At 38.4% G+C, this 23481-nt stretch overlaps 6 protein-coding genes and 1 long non-coding RNA gene across 9 annotated transcripts; 1 reads left to right on the forward strand and 6 right to left on the reverse strand.

Moving 5' to 3' along the window:
- LOC111497453 (photosystem I reaction center subunit psaK, chloroplastic-like) lies at window positions 1–920 on the reverse strand. Its single transcript, XM_023148245.1, has 3 exons — window positions 762–920; window positions 588–668; window positions 1–279 (listed from the first exon to the last, which is right to left on the reverse strand). Exons 1-3 carry the CDS (start codon window positions 843–845, stop codon window positions 52–54), a joined length of 393 nt encoding a protein of 130 aa, XP_023004013.1. The 5' UTR covers window positions 846–920; the 3' UTR covers window positions 1–51.
- Window positions 921–1354: 434 nt separating this feature from the next.
- Window positions 1355–3152, reverse strand: LOC111497031 (F-box protein SKIP19-like). Its single transcript, XM_023147647.1, has 2 exons — window positions 2641–3152; window positions 1355–2186 (listed from the first exon to the last, which is right to left on the reverse strand). Exons 1-2 carry the CDS (start codon window positions 2967–2969, stop codon window positions 1430–1432), a joined length of 1086 nt encoding a protein of 361 aa, XP_023003415.1. The 5' UTR covers window positions 2970–3152; the 3' UTR covers window positions 1355–1429.
- Window positions 3153–3650: 498 nt separating this feature from the next.
- On the reverse strand, window positions 3651–10333 carry LOC111496720 (protein BREAST CANCER SUSCEPTIBILITY 1 homolog). Of its 2 annotated transcripts, XR_002720509.1 has the most exons (15): window positions 10170–10333; window positions 9863–9916; window positions 9685–9755; window positions 9242–9355; window positions 8659–9122; window positions 8174–8287; window positions 6776–8086; window positions 6545–6645; window positions 6006–6192; window positions 5768–5865; window positions 5547–5667; window positions 5290–5455; window positions 4975–5093; window positions 3795–4202; window positions 3651–3758 (listed from the first exon to the last, which is right to left on the reverse strand). XR_002720509.1 is itself a non-coding variant. In XM_023147204.1 (14 exons), the coding sequence occupies exons 1-14, from the start codon at window positions 10223–10225 to the stop codon at window positions 3852–3854; spliced, it is 3327 nt and encodes a 1108-aa protein (XP_023002972.1). In that variant the 5' UTR covers window positions 10226–10333; the 3' UTR covers window positions 3651–3851. The 2 variants fall into 2 exon arrangements, 1 of the variants encoding a protein (XP_023002972.1); XM_023147204.1 differs by having other exon boundaries at window positions 3651–4202.
- A 523-nt stretch (window positions 10334–10856) lies between these two features.
- On the reverse strand, window positions 10857–12798 carry LOC111496722 (pentatricopeptide repeat-containing protein At4g21065). The gene has a single exon (XM_023147206.1). The coding sequence runs from the start codon at window positions 12749–12751 to the stop codon at window positions 10943–10945; it is 1809 nt and encodes a 602-aa protein (XP_023002974.1). The 5' UTR covers window positions 12752–12798; the 3' UTR covers window positions 10857–10942.
- A 156-nt stretch (window positions 12799–12954) lies between these two features.
- On the forward strand, window positions 12955–15106 carry LOC111496724. The gene is made up of 3 exons (XR_002720510.1): window positions 12955–13143; window positions 13417–13515; window positions 14509–15106. It is a non-coding gene; the product is annotated as an uncharacterized LOC111496724 (long non-coding RNA).
- A 226-nt stretch (window positions 15107–15332) lies between these two features.
- On the reverse strand, window positions 15333–18769 carry LOC111496723. 2 transcript variants are annotated; one of them, XM_023147208.1, is made up of 4 exons: window positions 17916–18769; window positions 17442–17666; window positions 16104–16436; window positions 15333–15974 (listed from the first exon to the last, which is right to left on the reverse strand). In XM_023147208.1, the coding sequence occupies exons 1-4, from the start codon at window positions 18504–18506 to the stop codon at window positions 15510–15512; spliced, it is 1614 nt and encodes a 537-aa protein (XP_023002976.1). In that variant the 5' UTR covers window positions 18507–18769; the 3' UTR covers window positions 15333–15509. The 2 variants fall into 2 exon arrangements, with proteins under 2 accessions (XP_023002976.1, XP_023002975.1); XM_023147207.1 differs by having other exon boundaries at window positions 16071–16436; window positions 17916–18768.
- Window positions 18770–18888: 119 nt separating this feature from the next.
- Window positions 18889–22652, reverse strand: LOC111496721 (CSC1-like protein ERD4). Its single transcript, XM_023147205.1, has 6 exons — window positions 21931–22652; window positions 21689–21843; window positions 21290–21565; window positions 20126–20970; window positions 19633–19888; window positions 18889–19555 (listed from the first exon to the last, which is right to left on the reverse strand). The coding sequence occupies exons 1-6, from the start codon at window positions 22196–22198 to the stop codon at window positions 19178–19180; spliced, it is 2178 nt and encodes a 725-aa protein (XP_023002973.1). The 5' UTR covers window positions 22199–22652; the 3' UTR covers window positions 18889–19177.
- Between the last annotated feature and the right edge of the window lie 829 nt (window positions 22653–23481).

Raw genomic sequence — 23481 nt, forward strand, 5'->3', positions numbered from 1 at the left:
CAGATTTTTTTAAAAGTTATTTTTAATTCAAACAAAGAAAACAGATAACTTTTAGAGAGAACCAATGCCCTTAAGGCCAAGAACGACACCGACGCCAATGATGTGGCCGACGACGCCGCACGCCAAAGTATCAGCGAGGGTGAAACCCGCTGGGTCACCCGTCTGTAACCCGGAGTCCCTCACCTCCAGCTTCAGCCCCGCCGTTGATTTCCTGTTCGCCGACGGAGCCAATCCGAACCGTCCAGCGAATAGCATCAGGCTTGTCGACGTCACCATTATCTACGCCACGTGTACACATATCATTCGTCTTTTTTTACGCCATATATTTTTCACACCCAATTTCTATGAGTGGTATGATATGGTCACTTTAAACATAAACTTTTATAGCTTTACTTTGAATTTTCATAAAACCTTATAATAAGGATCGTATTCTATAATTATAAACTCATAATCATTTTTTTTTTTTTTTTGTAGGACTTTTATCCAACCATTCCTGACTATTTTTTTAAAACAAAATTTAAACACTCTTACTCAAATTATAAAAGTGAACGACAAAATTCAATAGTGTGGAAATTGAGAGTGATTACCAAATTAGTGGGTGAGCCAATGAAATCGCAGCGGGCACTGAGAGCGCCGCCGCCGCTCCGCTTCAAGGGCTGCACCGCCACCTGCAAAATCAAACACATTTCAGCTCTTTCCGATGACAGAGAATAAGAATGCCGACGGATACGGCGGCGAAGGCGACGGCGACGTGGACATACCAGGCTGCGAACCGGAGCCCCCACTGGAACAGCTGGCCTCAGCCCACAAAACTGAGGGATCGAAGTCATCATTGTAGCTGCCATTTTCTTGCTGCTATAACCACTGAATTTATTTTTAATTTATTTCTTGTGTGTTTGTTGGTTTGTTAAAAGCATATATGGGTTTATGAGAAGGAAAGAGAGAGAGTGTACTAATTCGACTATCCACTCAGCCACGTGGACTAAATTTGCGCCCTCTGATTGGTGGATTTGGATACAGCTTGTTAGCTTTAGATCCTGCTTGCTTACGTGGCCCCGTTCTATTGGATATCTCTCAACGGATAAGGCTTTGGGTTGGGGGGCATGTAGGCCAGGCGTTGCTGGGCCTGGAAATTCTCTGGGCTGCTCGATTTTGTTCATTCTTAAGCCCATTAATGTTTATTGGGCCTGGTCGGCCCTCGCAGATTTTTTGGTCTCTTATATTTACTTGAATACGCCGCGTTTCGTTTAATCTAAGCAAATTTCGCTCCTTTTTCAGAAAAGTTATAAATAAACCCTAACCACAAAATTGCTCAATTTTGGTTTAATCTGGATAGAATTGAAACACAAACAAGGGAAAGGAAAGCATTTACATAATTGCGCTATTCATCATCGCTAATTAATGGAATCTAAACTAAATACTAAGTAGATCATATCCAAATACACTCCCAAAATAGAAAAATTAAACAAGAAAAGACGAATTTCCAAATAAAGCAACTCCCTAGAACTCTCTCCTTGCTAAGCAACTTATAATGAAGACACCAACAACTTACTTGCCTGCAGAAGAGAGAATCAAAATGGCAGTTGCAAGGCTCCTCTGCTTCGTTTATGAAGCTGCAACAGTGTGTGGGAAAGGGAGGGCAGGCATTCGAGTCGAAATAGTCGGTGTCGGAGTCCCAATCGTCGGGGAAATTGTCATCAGAATCGCCACTAACATAACTAAAAGTTTCGCTCACACTGTCAGACTCATCAAAGGACTCACCAGGCAAGCGGAAACTTTTAATCTTTCCAGAACATAAGAGGTTCATCTGTCCTGCAAAACCTATATGGTAACACCAGCGTAAATCAAGATATTCTAAATGAGGACACCCATCAAGAATGGCCTGCAAGCCCCATTCAGTTAGAAGGTTGCCACGTATCTGAAGGTTACGTAAATTAGGCATATTTTCAGCAATAGCCAAGGCTTCCTCATCCCGTTCAAATTCAGACCGTCTTCTGTTGTAATTAAGCTTCAATGTTTTCAGACGAGGACAACAACATCCAACAGTTGCCAAAGTTTTCAAACAATATGCAGAGCCAGAGATTTCAAGATGTTGCAACGATGGAAATTTCAAAGCTGCTTTAGTGATTCCGTCAGCAGAGATGTCAGAGCAACATACTATCCGGAGTCTTCTAAGTCGTTTTGAGCTGCAACAAATTACATATACAAACCTCAAACAAAATCAAGGAAATAATCGTCACTTATTTCCTAAAATTATGTGTTGAATCGAACATAATAGATATTCTTTAGATTATCTCGGATCCGTAACTGCTAGGAATTTGGCAAAACGACACCAAAGATGTAAAATATTCTCACAACTTTAGATTTATCTTATCGATGTAAATGCAATTCATCTACTGCTATAACATGAACGGAGGTTCAAATTCAATTTTGGTCCAAAAGTTTCAGACTAGCTAGATAGAACAAAAACACCTTAAACAATAATGAATCTAAGCTTGTATGTTTGAAGGCATTGTATAGTGAGTGTATGTACTCGGAAACAAAATCGTAATACGAGCCGAAAACTTAACGACAGATACGAGTATGACAAAATTGCGAAAAACAATTCTAAAAAAGAGGGAGTAGAGAATAAGAACGTACCTCTGAGAGATATGGAGGAGCAAGTCATCGGTGCCGAAGAACTCAATATTGATATCAACCAATTGACCACAGCTAAGGTTAACAGCCTGCATGCACATCATCTCCGCAAAGCGGTCTGTTCTCAACTGCACGCGACTATCCATAAAGTGGATATCGACGACACGCCACAAGAAAGGGTCCTTGCAGATTCTACGCCAGGACGAGCAGACGTTTTGCACGTTGACGAGGATATCAAAGGCGCATAACTTCAGCAGAATCGTGGTCATGAGGTCATCAGGCAGATCAAGCCAGTTAGTCGCCGGCTGTTCGGAGATGGGGCACGACTCCATGGGAGTAGAAACGATCAAACAGAACAGTGTTTTTCTTGGGGAATTTACTCATACCCGGATCAAATATATAGGAAATTATTTGAAATATTGAGGTATGAAATCCACAGATATTTTTTCAAAAATAAAAAATCATATCATCTAACGTAACTTCCTATCATTTGATAACAACAAATCTTGAATAGATTACTTGTTTTAGATAGGTCAAGGATCTTCATTAGTAGTTTTTCCTAGTAATTTTAATTCAATCTACTTAATAACATAAAATATTAACTATTATTAAATAGAAAAAGTTCAAACTAAAGTGAACAGCTCAACAAAAAAAGTTAAGAGAATCAAATCTCTTCACCGAGTGATATTGAATTCCATAATTAAAAAAAAAAAATCTCTCCAAAAAAGATTAGAGAATCAAATCTCAAAACTTTTTACCCCAGCAAGGTATTCAATCTCCAATTTTTCTCAGTCATGCATTAATTTTTTATACTAACTAATTTTAGAATAAATCGTATCCTTTCACACAGTATTTTGAAACTAAATCATAAACGGAAGGATACCAGATCATAAGTAAAAAAAAATCGAAAACATTTCATCTAATCAAAAGAAAAAATCGAAACAAACCAAGTGGAGAAAACCATCAATGAGTAAGCATGGATGATGAATCTACCATCATAAGAAGACAGAGAAGCAAATCACACTAAATACATTTATAAATCAATAGATACCAGATCTGTATCACATGGTTTATGATATGATATAACATTTAGCTTGCCATGTTTGGCCATTCTCTCTCAAGAGTTAGTTGTATATGCGCCTTCAAATGCTTATTTCTAGCAGAAATACAACTGAAATGAGCCGAGTAGGAAAATATACATACATGGCTCACAGTTACTCCACAAGACGACTGCTCAATTTACTGCCTGCAATCGAGTTCAAAAGCCATAGATTGGTTGCAACTTTGGCTGCAGCCGACTTAGCAAGCGACTCGGCATCGGAACGTCTGTAATTGAGAATCTTACTCCTTTCACCTGGATCGCAATGATCAGGAATCTCAAGACTGTAAATGATGAAAACTTGGCAATTAGGTGAAGAACAAGGGGTGTTTTGATTGCTTGAAACTGGTTTTCTAAGCAGAATAGTTCCTCCAGCTGCAGTAACAAGTTGTTGGAGATATCCTTTGTATGAAGGTAAGAAATCCGCTGTAAAGAAGAACTTGAACCCAGAAAAAAGTTTTGCTTGCTGCACAGAAAAAACAGCTGTTAGCTGTTGTTCATAAAAAAGTAATTTCCATCCTACAATTAGTTGTAATTTTAAAATTTATGAAAAGTACGAGAAATAAATTTAAATATTAGAAAATATAAAGACTAAAAGTGGGGATGAAACTCGAAGTACAAAATCAAAACTAGTCTTTTAATCCCCGTGTCATTATTTATATGATACTTCGAACAAACGTTGGTCGTAGTTTTGAAAATTTATTGCCTTGTTGCCAACATTTTGAACAACCCAGCATACTTGAAAATGAAAATAAGAAGTTGAAAACTGTTCAACTTGGATTCAATTATCAAAGGAATTGTGCAGATTAGTTAAGTACATCATTTGGAAACAAATTAAGACTAGCCGTCAAAAACATTAGAACAGTCTAGGATACATTGGGGTGCTTTTATGTTCCATTAAAGTTCTTGATTTAATTTTTTATCTTTCGCTCCTAGTAGAGTTTGCATCTTTTGAGCATTTAGTATCTTTTCATATTCTGAAGGAAATGTTCCAATCAACGGCAAAAGATAACTGAAAATGTTTGAATTCAAAAGGCACAGAAAACGGAATAAGAGTAAAATTTAAGCAGGAATTGAAGTTCTCAAGATAGGATTGCAAGCGACATGAAGAGGTAAATTAAGAATAATGGTCATTACGCAACAATTAGCATTAGCCAAACCCAGCACTCCAAAATGCGATTCACTGCATAACCATACATATATGATAATATCACAACGCATAGGCAAAAGGAACTTACATTGTTCAGGACTCTCAATCTTCCAAGTTGAGGGCCATCTCTGATTCCATGCACATCTAGAGTAATCTCAAAGCGTTCTTCCTCTATTTGCTCCATGGCTTGTATACAAGCCCTAATCCCTGCACATGGACGATGAGCAAGAACGTATCAGATGCAATTTGTCCCATTCATGTTTCACCAGACATGTTTTACATCATTTTTTATAGACAATTTCTTTTCTTAAAGAGGACGAACTATTGTTGTCATCATAAAAAGTAAAGGAAAAAAACAAGAGTAAAACTAAAACATAAAATATCATGTAGGAATAGAACTTACATTTCAGACTCAGTACCCATTTTCCCTTCAAAATGCCCATCAAAATTTTGAAGGTTCTTTTACATGCTTCATTTTCATCTGTTGATGCAATAATATGTGTAACGCTATCATCCCATTTTTGTAACATTGGAACTCCAGATAATCTCTGAAACTCATCAACAGCTTCCTGCAATTCCCATTCCAACCATCAAGACCCTGAAAAATTCACTGTGAAGAAAAAAGTGCGAAATGAATGATATTTGTTTATAAAATGTTACCCTCTCTGCTGTGGTGAGAGCTGAACAGCACAGAACCAATTTCTTAGATGATTCACGAAATGTAAACACTCTACTATTGCTGATCTCACGCGCAACTGCTATACAGTTAGTGTTCAATTGTCTGCAATTGAGAAGGCAACAAACCAAAGCATAGAGGGGATTTCATAAATTCAAATGATGACCGGCCAAGACATGTTTCGAATCAGCAAATATAGACATACCGCTTAGGAGCGCAACTTCTTTTCCGTTCTTGATGTCCCAAACATTGGCTTGGCAGTTTAGAATCTGGATGAAGTGGGCATAACATCACAAAATTTTCCTGCTCAAGCGATCAAACATAAGTTGATGGACATACAGAAAAGACGTGGAACAAAAAGTTATGCAATAAGAATTTAGGTCACATGCTTTTAAAAAAGAAAAAAGAGAGAAAGAAAGAAAATCAGGTCACGCAGCACTTACAGTATCCCATTGACATTGAGGCATCAACTTTGCACAAGGAACGTGAAAGCTCTTACGACAACACTTCTCATAACACCCAAGAGCAGCACCCTTGTTTCCACAGAAACCACATTTAATTCTTCGACTTCTACTGAGTTCAGCTTCAAGGTTAATCGCTGTGTCATCATCAAAGTAAACATTGGGCGCCCTGCAAATTAAAATAAAGATGGTATAGATTTACTGACATCATACAGAAAATCATCATGACATGATCGTCTAGCCCATCAACCCCATGGCCCCATTTGTATCACATGCAATGTATATATAACGTGCTACTTTTAAGCACCTGCTTATATAAAGCAACCTATATATTAGTGCTAAGGAAACCTTGTGCATTTTCTCACTTAATGCTGAATGTTTCCTCCTGGATATGTAATTCCACTTTGGTGTACTTTTGCAATTAGAGAAGCATAATCAACTAAAGGAAGCTGCAGTTTCAATGAAACTAAAGGAAGCAATTTGAAGTATATCCGGTTGCAAAGTGGGAGGGATTCTTTTACCATTCAACACAATTCCAGTGTGCATGTACGACCTTTGAGTTTTTTACGTCATCTGTATCAATCGGCTTTCCATTGAAATAGTGGACCATTCTTCCAGAAGCCTGTACAGTTTTAAGATAAAACTGGCGTTTGAAGCAATCCACAACGGAAAGAATTTGGGCAGACAGGTGAAATCGAAACAATTATAATTAGAAACAGATGGAAGTAAATGAAAAGGCGTAGTTGATCTACCTCTGACTCTTCTGATGAGAGACAGAAAGCACAATAAAATTCATTATCCAATCTTTCATGTTTTCCTGAACCAACTTTTTTGGCCATAGGATCCAGGTTTTTTGTGTCGGTACAGCATGGAAAAATTTCAGAGAGCTCACTTCGATTTTCCTGAGCAACATGCTTTTCTTGAGTGACGTTATCATACTCACTAGTTATTATGCAAACAGAGGAACTTTTATCTTGTTTCTCATGTTCCCTTTTGTTATCAGTAGAAGTAGCAATTTCGGGTGTGGTGGTCAAATCAGGAATGGCGCAACCATCTTGTTGGTTCTGATTGAAAGATTGTTTCTCTCGCAGTTTGTCGTCCCCTGAATATAATTTTTGTTTCTTAGACTTCCTGCGGTATTGGACCAATCTCTGGTCTTTGCCGGCTCCACCATTCTTGTTATTTTTTTCTGGGAATTGACTAACCTTTTCGATTTCTTGAAAAGCTGATACCTCAGTTCCAAAATTCCGAGAACCATCGTTTGGAGTTCCTAAACCAATGGGATGTGCAGGAACGTCTTCAAGAATCGTCATATTTCCATCGTTACCGAAGTGTGCTTTCTTCCTGCCTCTGCCTTTCATGCGACTATTTTCAGGTAATTGACAAACCTTTTCGACCTCTGGTAAAGCTAACATCTCGGTTCCAAAATTCTCGTGTTCATCATCTGGAGCTCCTAAACTAACTGGATCGGCAATAGCATTCTCTGGAGTCGCCTGTTTGGCATCCCTACTGAAGTGCGTTTTCTTGCAGGCTCTGCCGTTCTTGTGACTCTTTTCCGGGAATTGACTAACCTTTTCCACTTCTGGAAAGCCTGATGTCCCGGTTCCAAAATTCTCATTTGGAGTGGCTAAATTAATTGGATCGTCAGGAACATTTTCAAGAGTCATCTTATTTGCATCAAAACCACGGTGCGTTTTCCTCTTGCTCCTTTTGGTAACATTTTTCAGATTATCAGAGCTGTTACTAACATGGTGTTCCTGCTTTTGAAGCAAGCATTCGGTTTCCATACCTGAATGGGAATAATTGTCAATGGCTGATTCTCCCAATCTTTTAGCACATTTCCTCAGTGCAGTTTCCTTTCTCTTTCTACCTCTTTTGCTGAGTTTAGCACTTCCAGTATGATCCTTCGTACTGTTGTCTTCTAGAAGGGACACATCAGGTACCACCAACTCGTCCGGTATACCACCACTGTGATTAGAACTTCCATTTAGATTTTGAACCCTAGGTTCTTCATTAGGTGCTGCTGCTAATAATGCTATTTCAGTTCTGTCAATATCTTCAACCTGCACACGTTGATGGCATTAATTAAATGGAGTGTATGGGGGGAATTCTGATGTGTCTATCAGATGTGATGATGAAATTTTTAATACCTGCAGTTTAAGGGGACTTAAACAAATTTCGGGGGAACAGGCCCTTTGAGTCCATTCAAACATTTCACTATCAAAGAGATCCAAGTCGTAGGATGGCTTGTCGCACACTTCCTCCTACATCAGGAAAACGAGATAAAATAAGCAAAATCAGAAATTTCAAAATGTAGAGGGTTACTAGCTTTGTGTCTTTCTCTTTTTCTAATAAAATAGACGTCAAGTTTGTAGGCTGCCGCAGGCCCACACATGACATAACAAGAGAGGTTGAATAGGTGTAGCCTGCAGCCTACATCAGAGCTTAATGGTTGTTTCAATGTCCATGTATTTTATAGAAATTTCCAAAATGATTGTAGAAGAGTAACATTACTTTAAGTGCAGAAGATATTGAAACTACATAAAGTTGTGAGAATGATTGCATACTTTGTTGTACTTGCTTTGTAACCAATATCCACAGTGATTTAATCACAAGATGTTTCTAGTAAACTCACCATTGAAGGCTTTGAAGGGCTTTCATCCAGTGAATCCTTAATATCACTGAAGGAAAGAACGTTCATTGTCATTGATTCCGTAGGCTGATCCATATCATACTGTTGATTTGACTTTTCATCTTCATCTCTTTCTCTCAACCAAAAAAAAGGCGAAAGCACTGGCTGACCTTTATTCTCCGAAGCAACTGCACTTTTTCTCGGTTCTTCATTCTCCTTGTTAAAACTATGTACTAACTTTGCAGATCGGGTAGGTGTTTCTGAAAGGGGACACTGCGGCACCTGAACCCTTTTCTTTCTTGGAAATGAAGGTTTCACAGGGGAACAAGCAGAATTCTTCCGCTTGGATTTTCGTGTCCTTTGTGGCTCTTTTTCCAAAGTACTTTGTTCATAAGCTATGAACTCGATGGTTTCTGCATTATGCCGTTTTGAACCTTTGCCATCACCTTCCACTTGATTCTCTCCATCTTCAGTATGGAGTAACAAAAGGAAAGAGCGTGATTAGAAATTCTATCAAATTTTAAATTGCATAAGTTGCATTGCGGATCATGAGGTTATAGTAAGAAAATGGAATCGATGATCTTACCAGATAACTCAGCAGAAGACAAATTCTGAGAAATAAATATATTCATTCCCGAAGCAGCTTCCATGCTTTTGTAAATGCTCACCAAATTATCCATGTGTGGAGCAGGACGAACTTCTGCAGACAAGATTGGAAACAGCAATAATAAAATTAGTAGACATGATAAAATTTGACAGAAATCATATTTCTTAAGGAATACCACTATATATTCTCCTAGAATGAATGGTCATTGATTTTTACATTTAATTATTCCCTAATGAAAAAGAATGTCAGAAAATGAGCCAACGAAACTTCTTCAAAAACCAAAAGAGATTGTAGGAAATGAAACAGAATGTGAGGCGTAGCATAACTAACAGATATTAATAGCAGATATGTGCATGCCAGTTTTATTCGTAAAATGGAGATATAAGGCAGTTCAAGACCTCCAAATGTGAAGAAAACCATACCTCTACGCCGATAAGGCACCTTACAAACTGGGCAGTTTGAAGCCGATTTCATTGACTTCTCTATACATACACTAAAACTCACAAAAAATAAGAGCTCAGAAAACCATAGGATTCCTTCGGCCGACGTCTTCACAGATAATTAAACAGAAAGGGAAATCGGTTGTGTTGGGAGGCTTACTAGCAGAATACGTGGTTGCATCCCAGTGTCGCGGCAGAGTTTAAAAGACTCAAACTGCAGAGAATTTCCGGAAATTTTCACGAAAGAAGTAGATAAAAAAGATGAATCACATGAATCAGATAAATATACATCATCAACAATCAAATCCAGAATAACATAAGAGCCATTTTCAGATTGTTAAACTAAAATGATCTGTAATCTGAAAATGAAAAAGTATCCTAATTCTTGGAAATCAAACTCGAACAAAGAAAGAAAGAGGGAGAGAGCGAGATGATTAAAACGCTAAAGCAATTGAGAAGTGAGTTACCAAATTGGGCATTTGAGCTCTCTTCCCATCTTCTCCAGGTGACTGAAATCCCCCATTGAGAAAAGAACAATTAACAATCAGATACCTAAGCAAAACACTAAAACGCAGTGAAGAAGAATTGAGCTGAGCAGCAGCGAAAATGGCGGCTAAGAACGAAAACGAAGAAGAAGACGCCGATGTGTGAGGATGTCGCTTCGCGCCTATAAATATATATTTAAATTATACGCCAAACCCGCACGCGCCTTTCTCATGAGACTGTTTCGCGGGTTAAAAAATAACATTTTTAGGATGAATTTATTATATATTTCTGTCCACTCACATTTCGACACGTGGATGATGTACACACCACCACCAGAGGCCGAATTCTTGCAAGAGAAGACATAGCCATGACAATTTTTTTTAATCATACCGTTGGAATAAATTTTTAATATTCAAGATATATATTTTAATTTTAACAAAACTAATATGAGCTTAAAATATAAAAAATATTATATTTATAAAATTTATTGTATTTTTATAATTTAAGATTTAAATAAATAATTTTTACTATTTAAATCATAAAATTAAAATATTTTTTAAAAAACGTTAAATACATGTCTATTTACTAAATTGATAAATAAAAAAACAAAATCTTCTCTATCAAACAAGCCTTACAGGCCTCCAACACAACCTTTCAGTCAAAGCTTGATCAAACCAATATAGAACATCATTCTCCTTAAAAAGAAAAATTACAGACGTCAATGGAGGTATATAATAAGGAGACGATATTAATATTACCAATAATCTTTACACGAGCACAAACCGTCTTTAAAATGATGAAATCTACTACGATCCCTTACGACGATCTCTCGTTCGAAAACCTTGGATATTAGTTTGATTGCCAGGTGACAATCTGCACAAACTCTCAAATTCTTCATGATTCTAATTGGAGTTCTTGGTGGGGTGTTAACCAACATGAAAGCAATTGCAACTTTCTCTGTATGATGAGACAATGCCGTCTCCTTTTCTTCCTCTTCTATGTCTGCAAGAACATTAACCGTGCGAGGAACGTATCCTTCGATTTTCAACGACTCCGTGATCTTCCCCAGCATTGCGTATGTCTCCTCACTTTGAGGATGAGATCTATCGCCCATGATAAATTCATAAACACGATTCTTCAACTCGACGAGGCTATACCCAGGAGTTTTTTTCACTCCTTTCATAAGCATTGTCCTCCTCACGTTTTGAACATCTAGCCAACGTCGCTCCGATGCATAGAGGTTCGAGAGAAGGACAAAGTCGCCGCAATGCTTTGGTTCTAATTGTAGGATTTCAGCTCTTGCAATCTCACCTAGTTCCAAATGGCCATGGATTGTGCAAGCTCCCAGTAAGGTCCGCCAAATGACTGCGTTGGGCGGGACCGACATGTTTCGAATATACTCATAAGCATCTCTGACCTTGCCCGCTCTGCACAGCAAATCAACTATACAGCCATGGTGCTCAATTCTTGGCAAGATGCCATATTCTTCTTTCATCCTTCTAAAGTAATCGAAGCCTTCATCAACCATCCCACAGTGGCTACAGGCATACAAAACTCCAACAAATGTGATCTCACTAGGCTTCAACCCCTTCCTTTCCAACTCCCCAAACAGTTTAAGAGCTTCATTTCCTAATCCATTAACAGCCAACCCAACAATCAGAGAAGTCCAAGAAACCACGCTCCTTTCATGCATTTCGTCGAACACCTTAAGTGCATCTATAATGTTCCCACATTTGGAATAGAGATCAAGAAGCGCATTGCTAGCATGTGGGTTCTGTACTAAACCAACCTTCAACATATACACATGAACCCTCTCCCCCAAGGCCAGTGCCCCAAGCTCAACACAAGCAGATAACAAACTAACCATAGTGAACCCATCAGGCTTCACACCCACAGAACCCATTTCCTTAAAAAGGGTCAGAGCTTCATTCGCCATTCCATTAAGAGCAAAGCCATTAATAACAGAGTTCCAAGCCACGAGATCTCTCTCAGACATAAACTCAAACACCTTGTACGCACTCTCAGCAAACCCAAAAACAGAGTACATATGAACCAACGAATTCTGAACAAAAAGCAACGAATCAAACCCATTTCTAACAACAATCGAGTGAATCCCCTCGCCTAATCTAGCATCCATTAACTTAGCAACAGCCTTAAAAAGAAAGGGAAAAGTATGCGTATCAGGCTGAATGGACGACGCCGCGTGCATTTGGGAATACAGCTCCACGGCCGGCCTGGGATTCTCGCTTTCGGCAAATCCTCTAACCATGGTGTTCCATGTGAAGATATTGGGGGCTTGAATCTGTTGGAAAATTCGGGTGGCGTAGGACATGGGGGCTGAAATGGAGACGAGAGAGAAAATGAGGTGCTTGTTGAAGTCGGGATTTGGGGGTGGGACGCCATGTCTGATGGAGAAAGCATGAATTTGCTTCAACTTGGATTGGGAGGAGCCGCATAACTGTAAGAGAGAAATGCAGTTTCTGAGGATGAAAGAGAGGTGATTTTCCGGGAAAGTTTGTGTGGAGAAAGTTGAAGCGAGATACGATGCTTGGTTTGAGCGCATCGGAACATGCTTGGAACTTGGAACTGGAACTTCAGAGATTATAAATTTTAGATATATATATATTTTTTTTCATTTCAACTATTTATGAGATATTTGGAAATTTTCAATTTTACGCTCTCTTTTTTTCAACTATATTATATGTTCTTAAAACTAAAATTGTATATTTAATAAATATATTATATATTTGAAAATTTAAAAAACAAAAAAAATTGTCCCATTTTGATGTTTTGATTAGGGATTGTAAACTGTTGAATATAAAGCCGCCTTAAAATCTAATTACTACAGAATCTCTTGATGTCGCCATAAAATTTTCCCCTCGACCACCTCAGTATTTCACCGACGCGCGCCGTCCGGGTTTCTTGTTACTGATTCATCGTCTTAATGTTATGCAGGTGATTGTTCTCTCTCTCTTTTTCAAATGTTAGTTATAGTCCTGTGAATTCTTTGAAATTTTGTTCGTAACTAGCCATTGGCTCCAATTTCGAAGACATCGAGGTTTAGGTTTTTGTTTCCAAGCATTGGTTTTGATGATTGGATAATAAATTTTTGTTGGTCGTCGTTGGGTTGAAAAGTGGTTTTGAATCCGCAATTATTTAAGAAAAATAAAAGGATGTGAAGGGAAATGATACTTTTATGTTTTGGTTGATGAAGATTTCGTTTAGCAGGTACGGATGAATGTTCTTAGCTTACTTGTAAATCCGGTGCCATACATTTCTCATATCCTCTCGTTGTATTGAGAAAGTACAATGATCTCTGCAGAAATGGTATGTTTTACTTTGTGTTTCTGTCAATCTTGAGTTTTAGTTATACTCATGCAAGCAGTTGGAAGCGTTTTATGGCCAAGATAGCTACGGGGTAATGCTAGTTCAATTTATGTATGCGTTTTGAGTTGTACAAATTCAGCTGATATTGATGCCTTATGAAGGGATTCGTTCCCTTTTAATTGCAGTCATTAGTCTGATATTTGATTTTCAGTTGTCTAGTTGGATTCTATTAGTTTTAAATGTCGTAGACGTAATTTTGAACGAACGGGATCGTTTTTGGTATAGCTCTTTCCATATGCGTCCCTGTTTCAGCTGCAAGTTCATTCCAACTAGGCTGTCTACAATTTCTGTGCAGTTGCTTATACATGCTGCAGTTTTTGGTTTTGTGCATTTGATTTGAGTCCTACTTCATATACTATAATTCACTGTGATATCAGAGCTTCACGTTGAGAAGTTTGTCTCGTGAGGTTTAAAAACAGTGGCATATCAATTAGAGCTTCATGGAACCCTTTTGATTACGAGATGGTCACTTGGAAGAACTTTGAAAGTCAGTGGCTCTACATATACAGACACTGCTCTCCTATTGTTGTAAACACATTGGCAATCATAAAGTTTTAAAAGATCCATAATCTTCCTAGGACCTTACTTGAACGAGATCTGTTCTTTAGGCTGTACCGTTGTGTCCTTGAGTTCTAAGTTTCCTTGATCTTCCTCCTTCAGCCAAATTATCAAAAGCGCCCATGTTTGTGCTTGTGGCTGAGATTGCTGAAATCTCAGTACCTCAACCAAGTCTTTACACCACTATTATGCTTTCTTCTGTTTGTTTGCTTTGAAATGTCAAATTCAAAAATCTATTTTCTTGTTTATCATTCTGATTTCTGGATGACACAGAACAATTACTGCAGTAATTGCATTAACTGAATTTTGTCCCGCCCCTTTTTCAAACTTAATATTCAACTACTAAGTTCATTCACTTCATTATTTTCCTTCCAGATGCCAAAGGAATCACAGGAGCCGTTAGATTTGGTTTGTTGTTCGTTGTTCGGCCGATGATTGCGCCAAAGTTCTGATGGGTTCTCAGCCTATTCCACTCGCGGTTCATGCAATGGCTGCGGAATCTGAACATATGCAGCTTGTGTTTCTGATGCCATGTAAGTTGAAAGCTCGCTTCGAGCTACTGGGAGCTCGTTTTGAAGATCTTCAAGTCTCTTTTGAAGAATTGAAATAAAGCGGATGCAGCCACACATAGGCTCATGCAGCCAAGCCTCTGCCTCATAGACCAAAGAGTCGACAGCTTCATTGCGCACATCATAGCTAAAAAATGCACAACTTCTGTGAACAATTTGGAATTTCTGAAGCTGGTCTGCTGGAAAATGTGGCGCAAAAATGCAATCTGGAAGACACTTTCTTCTTAGAAGTTTACAGGCCGCACATGGTGAGCCGTAATTAACTAAAGGCTTATCAGATTGGGATTTAGACGAACTCAATCAACAAAACTGGTTCTCTTGTTTACTTCTCACGAGATATTCACTCCAATTACTATACTTGTATGTATACTAATTTTCTTATCTATTAAAATAAGAATTTTAAGATATGATTTATTTTTTTTTTAAATTTATATTTAAGATGTGAATAATAATAATTTCACAGCATAATCTATGAATGAAAAATACAATCGCATGGAAATTAGTAAATGAATTTGAAATTTTATGAGAAATTACGTCCTTTTAATTTCATTTTTTTAAAATAAAATTTAAACCAACATTTAATCAATTAATTAATTCCCTGTGTCTAAAAGATATGAAATTCGAAGTGTGATCAAAATGCAAAGATTCAAGTAAAAGATGGGTGTTTATGAAAGGCAATGAACTACAAACTTACCAGCTTAGTTAACTCTTCAGAATCAAAGACAACAAAACTGCCTCACAAGTGATTCGCTACGCTATAATTCGACGAACGGGGCCGAGACGGGGAAAATGAAATCGCCGTTCTATCTAAGCTTGAAAGTCCAAGAAAATATGCAATTTCTGAAGAAGCAACTCACGAGTACCATAAAGGGGCTTTTCACCAGTGATCCAATCTTTCTCAAGAACACCGGACTTGGCACTATTCACCATCTCGTTATGGAATGCAGAAACGACGACATAGATCGACACCCTCAATACGTTTGCAATAGCATATGCCTTCGAATGCAGCGGACCACTTTTCCTTTTACCAACCAAAGCATCTACTCTTCCAATACTTGACGTTGCCCATTTAATACTAGCCGGGCCGAATAAACCTCGTGAAGACTGTATAGTCGTCTTCTTACCCATCAACACTTCAACAGCAAGCAGGCAAGACAACAGTGTTGACATAACAGTTGCATTACTACCAGAGAGTTGAGCAACACCAAATCGATCTTCAGCATGTGAGCGTGCAGTCAACATAGAAACTGTTCGAGCACACCATGCATACAACTGCAAAATTTAGGGAGCAGGATCAGTAACATTCAATAGCCACACAGATGTTCACAGTAAACTCATTTCATTTTCGAGGTTAAACAACGTAAGAACCTGAAAGTTTTTAAGAGTTTCGAATTGTTTTACGTCGAAGTGAGAGTCCTTTGGCGATAGTTGGGAGGTAATGTCCACAGCACCTTCCAAACCTTGGCCTAAGTTCAGTGCAAATTGCTCCAAAGGCTTCAAGGAAATGGATATAATTCGCTTATATGTCTCACCTGTTTCTTCAAAAAATGCAGCTCTCCTCCATATATCCACATTGTTCTCACAAACCATGCAGAGATCAAGAAAAGCAAGATATTGCAAAAGAGACCCTGAATTGCTGTCCTCTAAAGCTGCAAAGAGGTACTCACTGGGATTTGTTTCTGCTGCTGCAGATCCCTTTGGAGGTGCAAACGCATACCTCTTGGTATGCAGGACCTACACACATTAAATAATCAAAAAGCTGGCAAGACATACTTGCAGAGGAACAATATAAAGAGCAAAAGCTGTCTTTAACATGACAAATGTTTTGTTCTGAACTGTTAAAATGATCACAACAAAAGAGATTAATTGTGAGATCCCACATCGATTGGGTTGGAGAAAGAAACATTCTTTACAAGGGTATGAAAACCTCTCCCTAACCGACGCATTTTTAAAACTTTCAAGGGAAGCTTGGACAATATCTGTTAATGGTGGGCTTCGGTCGTTGCATCATTCATGAAAGTAGTAACATCTATTAGAAGTAAAACATCTTTAATAGAAAACCACCAAACAAAAGAAATTTAGATGGAATGGAGTATCTAGCCCTCTGATGAATTTTTTTGGTAAGAATCTAACCCATCTAAAGAAATTTTCATGTTTGTTAAGATGGACGAACGGACGGGATATTTGAATTAACGTAACATGCTGTTAATTCGGCGAGGGACGTCTCTTTGTAGAACTGAAAACAAGATGGCAAAAGTCAAATGTCTCTGAGTCAAAGAGTTTCAAGTAAATGATTTTTTAGCATAATGCTTCTAGAATCATATTATGAGATCCCACATCAGTTAGGGAAGAGAATGAAACATTCTTCACAAGGGTGTGAAAACCTCTCCCTAACATAAACGTTTTAAAAACTTTGAGGGGAAGTCCAACAAGGGAAAGCCCAAAGAGGATAATATCTACTAGCGGTGGGCTTGGGCTGTTACACATATAGCTTAAAGACCTAAAAAGTGTTGTTTGAGCCCGAATGAAGTTCAGTAATATTGGCCTAACAATCCTATTGGTAAGGATTGTAAGGATTGTTGCAACACCGACGCAATTATGAGGAACGATATAACGAATCGACCCACATATTTAAGCAACAGATCACAAAATACAGCATGAGAACGAGATTATGACACCATAAACACAGTTGGTTTTGAGTATCAAACCTAAAATATATGATATGAAGAACAGACTCACCTGATGCAAGTGTTGAGTCAATTCCCAAGAAAGAAATATTGCAAAGCTCCCAACGAAAATAATGGCCTGGTTAGCTATGAACTTCCTGACTGTAACATTTCTCTTAAATTGATCAGGCAAAAGCACCATTAATACAGCTGAGAATAGGAAAGCTGCAGCAGAAAGTTTGGAAGCCAATCTGGTAGCTGCAGGAAAACCCATCTTGAAGCTGAAAAATGGGGGACGCTGTTCAGAAAAACCATTTGAAAATCAGTAAACTGGAAACTTAATGGCTCAACATTCAAACATGTAAGAACTCGCACACTTTCACATTACAATATCACATCTTGAAAGTTGATATCAAGAAACATCACCCAAACTGGGGCAAGAATTACAGTATGAATATATAGATAGCCAACACTCAGCTTGCGATGAGATTCAACGAAGATGAAAATGATGGTGATGGATATTACAAACTAAGGAACAAAAACTAACCTGTATGATTGGGAACGTTAGAACCCATCTTTTGTTGTAAACATAGAAAGCGCCATAAATCAGACCCATCGAAAGACCCGTATGCCAAGCACTTCTGAGACCATCCGATTTCCCCCAACATATAGAGACGGCCGCCAAGGAACCTGAAATCGCAGTTGCCACAACAAACAGAAGCAAATATAACGAAACCGTAGCACGACGGCGAAAATCATTGAACGCCGACGTCGGTGAAGCATTGTCACCGCCTGAAACTACGAGAAACCGAACGAGTCCAAAAGTGAGCTCAAGCGGTGCGGCAGGGCGCTCGAGCTGGGGCGAAGCAAGGAGAGAGAGAGATGCAGAGAAGAGGAGTTGAGAGAGATGAAATGTAAGAAAAGTGAAGAATCCAGTGAACATTGACGCAAAAGGGGCTGATGGATTGTTAGCCGCACTCGAGGAATTGCTACCAGAAACAGAGAAAATGGCTGAAACGAAGATTTTAAAGAGGAAAAAGACGAAGGTTGAAGGAATGGACTGCCAAATAAGGAAACCCAGAAAGCGATTCTTGACAACCATTTCCGGGGGTCCGAAAAACAGAGAAGACGAAGGCATCTTGCAGTGATCAAAATCAAAATCAAAATCAAAACCCACCAGGATTCCGCTCTTGAGAGTTGAAAACAATCGACTGGGATTACTTGTCAAAGCGTTTGCAGAGAAATCATCCGTCGGGAAGTAAGGATTTAGCAGTGGTTTAAGCGGGATGCGTCGAAGGCGATTCCAATCTCCATCTCCCAATTCAATTTTGTTTGTAGCGCACACGCCACAACTTTAAAACCCTTTCCATGAAAAAGAATAAATAGTTTGTTAAAGTTACAAATTTAGTGGTTGAATTTATACATGGATGAAATCGAAAGAATTTCAATTGTCTTCCAATTACTTTCATTTGATACATTAGGCTCATCAAATCTTAAACAATACGCATTCAAAACTTGAATCAATGAATGTTCATCAAAATTTGAAGGAAGAAAATAGCACTATTTCGATTTCATTAAGTACACACAAATGAAGAATTGCTATGGATAATTCATTCTTCTTGGACACATATCACCTACCTTTCTCATGGCTATTAAACTAAACCAAATGAAACAACCATAAACACAATGTGACGTATACAATAATCACAATCTAACCTTAATGATCTCTCCCTACCCAAACTATCAACATTTTTCACCTAATTTTCACACAAGATTCACAAATAAAGCAAGAATGGCGCAAGTTTGTATTTAAACGAACGATCCTGATCTCGAAACCTGCGACCGTGCATCTTCAAATTGGTCATCGTCAACCTTCTCAGAGCTTAAACTTGGTGGAACAAAAGATCTAAACACTTGATCCATGTTGGGAGCTTCCTTCAACTCATAACGAGCGACTTCAAGGGCGGTATCAGCAAACGCTCGGTAGAATTTATTGTGACAAAGGAAGGCAAATATCAGGGAGATTATGGGGAGTGGTATTAAGATTGGAGCATAGAAGAATTTCTTCACCCCAAAGAAACCGAACATCGTAAGTTGGTACAACAAGAGCGACGCGATTATACGGTTGAATATATGTGGCCATATTCTTCCATAGGTCTCATAGGAAGGAACATAAACTTTGAGGGCCTGGAAAACAAGGACCAACATTAACGCAAACAAAACAATGATCACAAGGCACAAAATTGACGATCGATTTACTTTACCTGATTGCGAAGAATAAGCCATCCAAGACCGAAATATATGACGCCGAACGGGACAATCAGAGGTGTTATGACGGAGTAACAGAGGACTAGAGTGAAAATGAGCAAGTCGCCAGGTATTCTAGTTCCATAACCAAGATCTCCAGGAGTCCAGGCATCTTTCACATCAGCTTCACACTTACAAAGGAATTTCTTCTTCAAATGGAATATGATAAGAGGAACGATCCTAGATAGTTCGAGACCATAACCGACGAAGAACCTAACAAACAAGCACGACAACAGAACCAAAATCAGCTCACAAACGACGATTGCTACTTTTAGGTTCTTAATCTACACCATTAGACATTTAGAACTACCAATGGTCTCGATATGTCTAAACCGTTTCAATTCAAGTATCATATTACATACATGCATATATAAGGAACAGGTCAAAAGAAATCGACAAGAGTTAAAAACCGAACAAGAAAATTGAAGGATCTAAGAATCGGGAGCTTACTTGAGAGCCACATAGGTAAGGAAGAAAGTTGCACTGCCTGGGAGACTACTTGCCAACAAGGGAACAAGAGAGTTAGGATTCTTCTGGATGGTCTCCAAGGTTTCAAACAATGCACCACTCAAAGTAACTCCAATGAAAACATTCAACACAGTGAAATAGAAATATTTGCCAGAAGCAGCCCTCACAGCATGTCCCTCTGAAGGAATTCCCTCAGATTTAGATAGAAAGAGAAGCAACTTGGGCAGCATAGCCAAGAAGATAATCAGAGCTAATTGAGGTAAGAACGCTTCTAAAATACTCTTGAGTGCACCTATGTTCACAACTGGCTTCAAAAATGGCAGATACTTCTTTAAATTATTGAGCGTGGTAATAGCAGAGACTGCAGCAATCGGAATCGTGTAGAAGAGAATCATCAGTGCGACGATGACATACACGATGTATTGTCTTACTTGTCTATGAATAAAATCTATATAAAGATTAGCCCAGATAAGCTGGCCAGGTTCGGGAGCTGCCAGAACAGTCCATTTATCAACGATTTGTGCGTGCAAGTTTTGAGCTGCAGAAGCTGCGGTTGCCCGGTTATTGAAGAAGACTAAAGCAGCGTTCTTCTGCTTCTCTCTGAGAGTAGCCTTTTGTTCAGATTCCAATTTTGGGACAAGCTCATTGATCTTCTCGGAGTAGAACTCTATGCTGTCAACTTTTTTCCCAACAAGACCAAGGAAGCCAGTTTTATGTGCTGGTCTTACACCTTCTGGCTTGGCTTCTGTTTTTGAAGCTGCGAAAACCGCTACAGACCGGTCGAGCTTCTTCTTGTACCCTTCCAATTCCACCCACAATTTATTGACCTGCTTAACATTCAACATTAAGATATGTGGATACAACACGAACTCTATTCGTAGCGACAAGTTTAAATCAAACAGTGTTTGGTGAAATGTAAGTAACTGAATCACAAGCAATCCTGGAAGGATGAATGACAATCAAATAATGTGGAAGAATTCAAAACCATTTGAATACAATTCACAGAGGCAAAATCGATCTTGTTTGTTGAATACAATTCAAAAATTTCTTAAAAATCCCACAGAGAAAGATATTTCAACCAGAAAAGAACCACAAAACGTACTACAAGATCAAGCAAAAGTGAGAGAGTTGAAATGATGAACAAACCTCTTTGTTGTCTGTGACGATCATTGAGCGATAAAATGTATCTGGGTAAAGTTTCCTAAAAAAGGAATCAATCTGTTCCTTTCTAGTTTGACCTTCAGGAACTGGAGGGATATCTCTAACAATAATGGCAAATTGTTCAGCCTTTATTTCTGGAGACATTAGTGCTTCAGCTCTCAGAGCTGAGACATGATTATAAGCTTTCCATGTCAGGTAATATGCCACAAAGGAAACCCAGTAAGTGGCTAATAAGAAGGCCCATAGCCGATTACTCCGCAGCTGCATATGAAAACAAGTCAAAACTCAAATCTGAGTACCAAACCAACATAAAGGCCAAGCCCCCAGTTCAGTATCAATTTTTGTTCTTCATTTTCTAAACCAAACGTGGTTAGCGTTGCTTACATTGATATTTCCCATGGATAAGTTGTCAAGTTCACTGAAAGTCTCAACGGTTTGGGTATTGTTCATTTTAGCATTCTTAATACCATCATCTGTGACAGCAATTGGAATAAGAACTGGTAGCAGAACAACGGCAGACAGCACAAAAATCCCCAGCACTGAAACAACACTAAAAACAATATAAACACACAAGAACATGATTCGAATTGAAACTGAAACGTTCGAGAAAGACAAGAAGAACAAACCAGTGGCCAAAAACACAAAGTACACAGCAGTATCAACCCCAGACATGGAGATCACATCCTGCTCAGAAGAAGACAGAGCTTCCTGAATCCAAGCAAACGGGCTCCTAGTCCTCGACCCGCCGGTGGGATCAAGACCCTTGAGGATTCGATTCGGGTAATAAACGACATGGTTGCCAGGCTTTGAAGAAAGCCAAGCGAAAACAAGCATCAAAATCAGAAATATCACGAAAGACGTCCCTAAGGACGTCAAAAACGAAGATAAATCCATCTGGGTCTGTCTCTAAACGGCAATCTCTTCAACTCCTGGCTGAATCTGGAAAAACCCACCTCCAGAAACTTCACCACTCTTACAAGAATGCAAGTAAAGGCAAATTTAAAGGGTTTATTTGCTAGATTTTCCGTTTCTTTTCTGTGTCATTGAGAGAGGGATAAAGTAACCGTTGGAAAACGGTGGTTGTGTGGGATGTTTATAAGGAATAAGGGAAGGAAATGAAATGGCATCGTCATAGAGAAAGAGTGAGCTTAAAAGAAGGGAAAGGAGAGGAAGAGAGAATAAAAATCTGGATGGTTGTGGGGTTTGGAATGAAATTTGGATGATTTGGTGGGTAGCTGGTTGTGGGGTTGGATCCGTGTTTCATCGTTTTCTTCAATGCTTTTCAATTTCAGAGAGAGCACTGTGAGAGCGGATAAGCGGGAAAGAAGAGGATTGAAGACGATGGGACAGGGCTCGGGAGAACTCCCAAATTACCAAAAACACCTTCTTTTCTTTCCATTTTGGAATCAGTGCTTCGGCTCCATCCAAAATCACTTTTAATTAAATTTTCCCAATTAAAAAAGGGAAAAATAAATCTATTTTTAACTTTTTAATTATTTATTTTTAAAATTGGTACAAAATTGATGGAGGTAAAGTTTTAATTTTAATTTATAAATTCATTAAAAATAGCTATTTTAGAGAAGGTATATCCCATTTTATATATATTCTTTTAGTTTCTATTACAATAAAGTTTGGAATATGCACATTAAGTATAAATTCTTTACTTCTTTTTTTTGTTAAATAAATATTTTGATTATGTATTTTTCTAATTAGTTGTGGAAGTTTTAATTTACACAAATTATTCGTTAGATGATATATTTATTTCACATAATTACAATTATAATAATTAATCAAATGGCATTGATTGTGCAGACAAATAATTATTGTATAACATAACGTCCGGTGGAATTTAGTATGATTTTTAAAAATAATATTAAAAAAAAAAAACCTTAAATTATAAGCGCTTTTTGTTATTAAAAAATAACTCGAAAGGGTACTTTTGTCATTCATTAAGTATCATAAAAATTCCGTGACTGCAAATAAAATTTAAAAAAAAAAAATATCAGCCACGTCCCGATTTCCGTCGCGCGCGCGATTTGGACGCGCCACGTGGATATCTTTCTTTGCGGGAACGCTTGTGTTTGCCAGCAAGTGGTCCCGATATGAATCTTAACGGCGCATCCAAAGACCGCGTAGAAACCGTTTTGTTTGGCAGTGGAGGTCGTGAGGAGCACGCG

The sequence above is a fragment of the Cucurbita maxima genome, unplaced genomic scaffold (genome assembly GCF_002738345.1).
Source record: "Cucurbita maxima cultivar Rimu unplaced genomic scaffold, Cmax_1.0 Cma_Scf00023, whole genome shotgun sequence".
Lineage (NCBI taxonomy): Eukaryota > Viridiplantae > Streptophyta > Magnoliopsida > Cucurbitales > Cucurbitaceae > Cucurbita > Cucurbita maxima.